The 9,344-nt window shown below is 37.3% G+C and overlaps 2 protein-coding genes across 2 annotated transcripts in view; one reads left to right on the forward strand and one right to left on the reverse strand.

Annotated features, from left to right (window-relative positions):
* Positions 1 to 431: 431 nt before the first annotated feature.
* LOTGIDRAFT_139589 (hypothetical protein) lies at positions 432 to 2,545 on the reverse strand (the record flags this gene model as incomplete). Its single annotated transcript, XM_009049532.1, has 3 exons — positions 432 to 594; positions 1,764 to 1,908; positions 2,437 to 2,545. Coding segments are annotated over 3 exons (417 nt in total), but the record flags the coding sequence as incomplete, so codon positions are not given.
* A 157-nt stretch (positions 2,546 to 2,702) lies between these two features.
* Positions 2,703 to 9,344, forward strand: part of LOTGIDRAFT_207709 (hypothetical protein) — a gene marked incomplete at its 5' end in the record, with an annotated part of 19,991 nt that continues 13,349 nt past the window's right edge. The window contains 5 exons of the mRNA XM_009049533.1: positions 2,703 to 2,712; positions 5,499 to 5,590; positions 6,188 to 6,281; positions 6,824 to 6,894; positions 7,849 to 8,002. Coding sequence (XP_009047781.1) covers positions 2,703 to 2,712; positions 5,499 to 5,590; positions 6,188 to 6,281; positions 6,824 to 6,894; positions 7,849 to 8,002 — 421 coding nt within the window. The remainder of the gene's footprint in view (positions 2,713 to 5,498; positions 5,591 to 6,187; positions 6,282 to 6,823; positions 6,895 to 7,848; positions 8,003 to 9,344) is intronic.

Here is a 9,344-nt window from a genome sequence, read left to right on the forward strand (position 1 = left end):
GGTATACAATCCTCATCAGGACAGTTCGCTTGGAAATTGAGATATTTAGAAGATATGCCGATGCTGTCGACGAGTGTTTCTGATACACAATCCTCATCAGGACAGCTAGTTTTAGAAATGGAGGTTAACTTTCTAATATAAGCTTATGACTTAATGTTTACTAATTGACTAAACCTCATCTCATACTACTCTCATGTTTCTGATACACAATCCTCATCAGGACAGCTAGTTTTAGAAATGGAAGTTTAGTAGAGCTCATCTCATACTGCTGACATGTTTCTGATACACAATCCTCATCAGGACAGCTAGTTTATAAATGAGACTTACTGTTAGCTAATTGATTAGAGCTCATCTCATACTACCAACATGTGTTTCTGATACACAATCCTCATCAGGACAGCTAGTTTTGGATTAAGGTTAACTTTCAAATATCAAGACAAATGAAATGAAATGAATGGAGTTTTACGTCCTACTTTTCTGCACCATTTGGGAAATATCAAGACAAAAATGTAAATGAAATTACCTGGAAATATTTCTGGATAAACCAGTTTATTTGGGCACAGTGGAAAACATCCGAAATACACACTTTCTAACCTAAAAAAGATACAAAAATTTTAAAGGGGTCTCGTCTGCAGTAATATGAACAAAAAATTACCTCGAACAAGTTTGGCCTTATTGTCACCACAATTATAAGAACTATGGCCAAATATAGTTATCTTATCGTGCGATTAGGTAACTAGAATTGCAAGTCAGACCAAACTTTCGTTTCTTTTTTTATAGGCACTCCAGTAAGGGTCTGACGACAGCCCTCTTGAACGTTCGTCAAATTTACCTTTTGACCTAACCTGATAAACACCGCGTCACAAAATGTCAGCGCTGGAGAGGGTAGAAATTTGATTGGTTAAAGCAGACGTCATAGAGTTAACACGCTACATAGCCAAGCTGCTTTACGGAAACAGTCGAGACTTGCCCAATAGCCACACTGCTTTACGGAAACAGCCGAGAATTGCCCAATAGCCACACTGCTTTACGGAAACAGCCGAGAATTGCCCAATAGCCACACTGCTTTACGGAAACAGCCGAGAATTGCTCAATAGCCACACTGCTTTACGGAAACAGCCGAGAATTGCCCAATAGCCACACTGCTTTACGGAAACAGTCGAGAATTGCCAAATTGTGGATAGCCACGCTCCTTACGGAAACTGTCGAGGATTGCCGAATGGTTGGATACTTACATAGCCACGCTGCTTAACGGAAACAGCCGACAATTGCCCAATAGCCACACTGCTTTACGGAAACAGTCGAGAATTGCCCAATAGCCACACTGCTTTACGGAAACAGCCGAGAATTGCCCAATAGCCAAGCTGCTTTACGGAAACAGCCGAGAATTGCCCAATAGCCACACTGCTTTACGGAAACAGCCGAGAATTGCCCAATAGCCACACTGCTTAACGGAAACAGCCGAGAATTGCCCAATAGCCACACTGCTTTACGGAAACAGCCGAGAATTGCCCAATAGCCAAGCTGCTTTACGGAAACAGTCGAGAATTGCCCAATAGCCACACTGCTTTACGGAAACAGCCGAGAATTGCCCAATAGCCACACTGCTTAACGGAAACAGCCGAGAATTGCCCAATAGCCACACTGCTTTACGGAAACAGCCGAGAATTACCCATTAGCCACACTGCTTTACGGAAACAGCCCAGGATAACTCATTAGCCACGCTGCTTTACGGAAACAGCCGAGGATTGCCGAATACTTACATAGCTACGCCGTAGAATTCATGAAGAGCTGTAGATATCGAAACATCAGCCTGCTGTAAGACTTGATAGTACCGTAGTTTACTATCTAAATATCCCCAATGTAAAATATGATCTTTTAGTTTCTCTTTAGCTTCCATAAATATTTCTGAAAAAATAAATAATTTCTTAAGAGCCTAACCCACATTTTATCTAATCAGCTTTGGCTAAATTTTCCATAAAGCGACTTGCTTAATGGTTCAGAATTTCTTAATCATGTGACATTTTGACTGGCACAAACAGGTACTTTCCAATACGTTTGACCTAATTACAGGTAAACAAGGTGCTAGAATTCCATTTTTGAGAGTGATACACGCATTGGTTGTTACTTATATCATTAGTCCGACAAATCTGGACCTACGAGTAGACTCAAAAGAGAAGTACCATCAGGTGTTTTGAAAAGAGTAAGCATGGTCTGCTTTGATCGCGACACCCGCCACTACTATCTAGCTCAACATCATGATATACAACCCGACCAAAAAAATCAGTCAAGATGCAAGAAACAGATTTGTAATATTTGTCCAGAAGTTCGCAATGACGACCATAAAACTACATTCTCATATGTAGGCCCCTACCAAGACATAATATGAAAAAATAATATACTCATATAAAAATAGATCGAGTCTACTAATCGTACCAGGAATTTCTGTGAATCTTTCTCCTAAAACTGATAATTTAAACTGGTACCCATTATCATGTAAATCATATAAAACCTTAAACAACGTCTCGGGATCTTTATCATGTTCCCTGAAAATATACAGTTTTATTCACAATTAGTTAATATTAAATTGTAGACGAACGAAGATCGGATTTTCATTCTACAAAGAGGTTCGGACGTTTAGTAACTATGCATTTTTACAAGGATAACTACTTAGATTCACGAGTATCAACATAACCAAGCAAATGACGTCATGTAAAGAACGCAACGTCCTAACAGACTGTGCTACAGTTTACAGAACTCCTATAGCTGACGTCATGTAAAGATCGCATCGCTCTAACCGACTGTACTACACACCCCCTCCCTTTTCTAGGGCTTACATTAGTTGGTAGACTTACCATTTCAGTCTTGCCTAACAGATTGTGCTACAGTTTACAAGACTCCTATAGCTGACGTCATGTAAAGATCGCATCGCTCTAACCGACTGAAGTACAGCCCGTCCCCAAGCCTGCTTTCGTTGAAAGACTTACCATCTATGCGCCCATACTAGATGAAGAACTCTATTGGGCTGTCTTGGAAACGTTACAGGTGTACCAAATTTGAGCTCCTTACTCGTCCCCTTATCCCTGCTTGAAGTTTCTTTGTGTTCATTTTCAAATTCTGAAATCTCTCCAAGGTCTTCCTTACTCATTGCCTTATTTGGTGTGGCATCGCTGCCTGAAATTCCTAAGTGAACACTTTCAAATTCTGAAATCTCTCCCAGAGCTTTCTTACTCATAGCCTTATTTGGTGTGGCATCGCTGCTTATAATTTCCGTTTTTTCACTTCCAGGTCCCGAAATCCAACTGTTGGCTTTAGGATTCAGAGAACAATCGGACACTAATTGTGCGGCTACGTCAACTGTCCCATCGGATTCTAGGGCGTTATTCGTATTAACGTCTTCAAAACCAGAAATAAGCCTACTTCCAGCGACAGTTTCCCTCAAATCGGGAAATTCCAAGGGAAAGTAGATGACTCGACATTTTGGCCGGATTTTTTGTTCCAAATTTTTGGGTCTATGGTCGCGAATTTTTTTAAGAAAAGAATTAATGGCGGATAAAAACGACACCATATTATAATTCGAATTGAAGACAACGACATCAGCTACCAGGCTAAAATAGAAAATTAGAGACGTCATAAAACGCTTATTCTAAGTGGAATTGCAGGAATCACAGACATCTGATTGAAAATTAGAATGGTGTAAATTGATGCTATTAGTGTCTCTGATACACATAAAAAATATAGAAAACCTCTTTACAATCTCTTTAACAAGAACCACAGACATCTGATTGAAAATTGGAAAGGTGTAAATTGATGCTCTCAGTGTCTCTCTGATACACATAAAAAATTTAGAAAACCTCTTTACAATCTCTTTAATGCAAATCCATAGCCAGACTTGATTGTTCGGAGGGGCGAGTAATATATCTAGAGGGGCAATGGTGTATGGTGTTTAATTGCAGTAATTTTTTGGGAGGGAGGGGGGGGGGGGATAACTTGGTCTAGGTCTTACCAAGTTAGTATTTGATTGTAGCCATACTGAAAGTCTCGATCTTTCTGAACTCGTACTGGATAACAGAGCTGATTCTCGTGGACATACACGACTTTATTTAGCCGGGCGATATCTGGACGTAACGCTACCAATTCGGCTAAATTTAATACTGAACTTGCAAATATCGTTCTGAAAAACAAAATGCGTGAATCGTCGATTAGTTTTATGGGCGACATCCTAAAATTAAACGATGAACGCAATGCCACCAATTCGGCAAATATCGTCCTGAAAAACAAAATGCGATACACTATACGGAATAGTCGGTTAGTTTTAAGGGCGATATCCCGAATATATAGGAAATGAATAAGGAAATGTTGTCCTAAAAAAACAAAATGCGACAGACCATTCGGAAACATTTTGTTAGTTTTAAGGGCGACATCCTTAACATTGACTGAAACATTTTGTTATCGACTGAAGTAAGATGTGAATGAATGAATGAATGGATAAATGAATGAATGAATGAATGAATGAATGAATGAATGAAATTTACTTTTTATAAAAGCATGATTAAGCCATCACATACCTGAATGAATGAATAAATGAAAGAATAAATGAATTAATAAATGGATGAATGAATGAATAAATGAATGAATGAATGAATGAATGAATGAATAAATAAATAAATAAATAAATAAATAAATAAATAAATAAATAAATAAATAAATAAATAAATAAATAAATAAATAAATAAATAAATGAATGAATGAATGAATGAATGAATGAATGAATGAATGAATGAATGAATGAATGAATGAATGAATGAATGAATGAATGAATGAATGAATGAATGAATGAATGAATGAATGAATGAATGAATGAATGAAATAACAAATAGATAAATTTACTTTCTATAAAAGCATGATAGCTTTAAGTCGATCCTTACCTGTGATCAGAAGAGACTGGTATAACTTGACTAAAATATAAAGCTGAAGTCCTGGCTTTCCAGTGCCATTTTTTGGCAGGCAACGTGAACATTTGGCAACTCTCTATTTCTCTTTCCAATAAATCCATGAGTTGTTTATGGGAACCTCCATAAAACGGTTCCACCAAAACATTTCTACATCCATTGGTAGCCATCTTAGTTGACCTTCTCAATAAAATTTCACCGATTTTTGCAGCTTTGAGTTTCAGAAATCCATTTATTTTTCTAAGCATTGTGGCAAATGTGAGGCAAGGGGCATAACTCCATTTAAGAAAATTGCTTGAAATTTTGGCTTAAGAGTAGTTTTTAGACCTTAAAAATGTCGTCTGACAATATACAAATATAATTAATCAATTAAATTCTGTAATTCAATTGCAGAAACATACAAAATTTTATGATTTTAAAGAATTTCCAAGCGAAATGGCCAGAAAAAGAAAGTTGTCGCCCTTCGTTGGTTTTCAGTCAAGGAAACTCTAAAAGGTCCAATATTTTCCAAGATGGAAGCCATCGACGCATGTTATATCAGTACAGCTTGCAATAAAACTTGCCACGCCGCTGATTGGGGTTATAACGATCTGATTTGCTTTGGATCTTGTAATTCAGTTTTGGTTTATCAACCAGAGGTAAAAATTTGCCACCCCATCTTTCTGTCAACGTCAGAATTTAGATATTTCAGTGTCTTTCATCAGCCTTCGCCTTCATCATTAAAATTGTCTGCTAGTTAGTGACTAAACTATTTTCTGAATTGAATCTTGACAATCATTTTAGTATGAATTGAAATATCAATTACAAAGTACTTCTGAGAGTTTTAGATTATCTTTGAGTTGATGAAAATGTTAACCACTTTGGCACTGTTGGAACTGTCTGAAATTTGCTGTGAATATTCAGGACACATATAGTACCCCTCTGCCAAGTTTCAAATCGATAGCTCAATGGGGATGGAAAGGGGTCGAAACTGCAACAATGCCAACATGTTTTTACAAAGGGAACTTTTCAGTCCGAAAAGTCATATCATTTTCACGTGAATTTTCCGGGAGGGAAGTGCGTCTATCTTAAATACTAAATCACTGAATTTTATATTTCTATGGACTGGACAACATTCTAAGACAAATGGCATACAGTTGAAAATTTTTTGTCAATCCACTGGTTTTGCTATTGTCATCTGGTGTAAAAGGTACATTTTTTCTAAAAAGAATTTCTGTTTATTTTGTATTTTATAGGGAGGAGATAATAAGCCATGTGAAATATTAGAATCTATACCAGGTCATACTGATAGAGTTAATTGTGTTCAGTGGATTCAAAACTCCAGTCATAGTGAGTGATCTATTTATTTTTTGTCCTGACAAAATTTCCCTCATTGCCCCTTGTATGGCGTAAGTGTTAAATCTAGTAATCTTATTAAAGGGACAGAGTCGCCATTTCTTGACCAATCATACCTTAGACTCAGAAACAGGAATTTTTTAGCTAAGCTAATCAGTAATAGTGTTCACAGCTCACTGTCGAAATTTGAGCCTTCATATCCATGTGTGTTCAGAATTATCAACGTTTGAAAGTTAAAATGACGACTCGTCTTTTCTTGACACTAAGGTACGAAGGGAGAAAAAAAATGGCGCATCTGAAAACTTTATTGAAATCAAGCTCGACTACAATGTGTCAGATTTTGCAGCCGTGCGACTAGATTTGTCAACTCAGCAATCCATTCAGAGAGTCCACATAGTTATTATATTAATTTAGTATTTTGATTATCTGCAAGCCTTAATTTGACATTAAAAAATTAGGAAACCCATCTTTAAAACCAACAATCCAACTCACTACTAATTGAGTTAATTCTAATAAATTTTCTGTTTATATTACAGATAATGAAAATGAGATCGTATCAGGGTCTGTTGATAAAACTGTCAGAGTTTGGTCGAAACAGAATGGACAGGTATGACTAAAGGTGGGGACTCAGGTACAGTCTTGGTCGGCGATATTTGTTGCCGCCTAGAGTCTTGTCAAAAGTTTCACCAACTGACTGCAGGCACATGAGGAGACCAAAAAATCTCCAGTCGGTCGTTTTCCACCATGTTGATAATCATGTGCAGATCATGTAATTGAAAGGAAAATGAATCTGATTGGATGATGACAGTCTGTCTTACAGATGATAAAACTATCGGAGACAAATATCAAACTTGTTTGATATTATAAATCCTGTCGGGGATGCGATAATCTTGTCATGGAAGGGCACACACAAGATTTTATAATCGTCGACAAAAAATCTCTGACAAAGACTGATTGTGTGCCCCACACCTTTACAAACTATTTGTATCAGAGTTTCTCTTACCTTGAAGAGGATTCGAACCCATGGCGTCTAATCACCTAGCAGACAACAATCCAACTCTCAAAGAATTGAACTATTACACTGTCAAAAAAAAAGTGTTCTTAATGAAAAATATTGAATTTTTCTGTACCATTTTAGTTTGTCAAGAAGGCCTGTTTAAAGGGGCACACCCTCTCAGTAAATGCTGTATATTTTCTGTATCATTTAAGTATGTAGAGAAGGCCTGTTTAAAGGGGCATACCCTCTCAGTAAATGCTGTATATTTTCTGTATCATTTAAGTATGTAGAGAAGGCCTGTTTAAAGGGGCATACCCTCTCAGTAAATGCTGTATATTTTCTGTATCATTTTAGTATGTAGAGAAGGCCTGTTTAAAGGGGCATACCCTCTCAGTAAATGCTGTATATTTTCTGTATCATTTTAGTATGTAGAGAAGGCCTGTTTAAAGGGGCATACCCTCTCAGTAAATGCTGTATATTTTCTATATCATTTTAGTATGTAGAGGTCTGTTTAAAGGGGCACACCCTCTCAGTAAATGCTGTATATTTTCTGTATCATTTTAGTATGTAGAGAAGGCCTGTTTAAAGGGGCATACCCTCTCAGTAAATGCTGTATGTGGTCTACACATTAACTCTAATTCAAGTGCGGAAGTTACATATATAGCTTCCTCTTCAACAGATTCTACAGTCAAAATTTGGCGGCAGCAGTGTTCTAATGGTTTGTGATTAGATATTTATAGCAAAACACGACACTGGGCTGACTCCCAAAAGCACTGGCGCAGGCATTAGATTTTCTTACCTCAAGAAGGATAATGGTTAGGTATTAGGGGGTTACACCGACACCAGGCCGACTCCCGAAAACACTGGTGCAGACATCAGATTTTCTTACCTTGAGAAGGATGATGGTTAGGTACTAGGGGTTGAAAGCTTATACCAGGCCGACTCCCGAAAGCACTTGCGCAGGCATCAGATTTTCTTACCTCGATTAGGATAAGGGTTAGGTTAGGAGGTGAAAGCCGACACCAGGCCGACTCCCGAAAGCACTGGCACAGGCATCAGATTTTCTTACCTTGAGGAGGATAAGGGTTAGGTATTAGGAGGTGAAAGCCGACACCAGGCCGTCTCACGGAAGCACAGGCACAGGTATCAGAATTTTTCTTACCTGGAAAAAACTTGTTAGATCACAATGGAGACAAAAATATAAAAAAAATTTTATTAGAATCAATTACATATTATTTTGTCGTTCAAAGTTTTTCTAGAAGATTACAAACAATGATCTTTTGCATTTTTCTTCCTCAGATTTTGAAGAGCTACAAACGATAAAGTTTGGAAGTGGTTTTAGTTTGGATATAGTTTTTACCGTTATTCCTGATACATCGGGTAAGAATTTTTATAATGATGTATTTGAACTGAGAAAAATTCAAAGAAAAATTTCGTTCCATTTTTTATTAGCTTTTATTTTTAATATAGCCACTTCAGTTAATCTTATTAAAATTAGACCAAACTTTCGTTCTGTTTTTATTAGCTTTTATTTTTAATATAGCCACTTCAGTTAGGGTCTAAAGACGGCCCTCTTGAACATTCGTCGAGGACCCTAATGATGGAAAGCTTTTCAGTTAAACACAGGTTACATCTTTTGTTTTTGTAGGCCACATGTTTCAGGTTCTATTTTAACATTTTTATATCACCCTAAAATTTTACGATTTTTTGAATTTTATTTCAGTACCAATATTAGCATGCGGTGCCGACGATCATAAAATACATATCTATACTTTACACGATAATCAGGTATGATTTCTTCAGATTTATCCAGTGTGCAATGTGGGAAATTTTTCTAGAGGCATGAGCCAATTCTTTTTCCATTTCCAACTGTCGAGGGATCTTTAACGCTAATGAAGACGGGCAACACCATGGAGTGTGCAGTGAGGGAAATTTTGCAGAGGCATGGGCCAACTCTTTTTCCATTTCCAACTGTCGAGGGATCTTAAACGCTAATGAAGGGGACAGGGGGAAACTGGGTTGACAAATCTGAAGGTATTATCTCAACTTATGCTAGGATT

This window comes from Lottia gigantea, assembly GCF_000327385.1.
Source record: "Lottia gigantea unplaced genomic scaffold LOTGIsca_138, whole genome shotgun sequence".
Classification (NCBI taxonomy): Eukaryota; Metazoa; Mollusca; class Gastropoda; family Lottiidae; genus Lottia; species Lottia gigantea.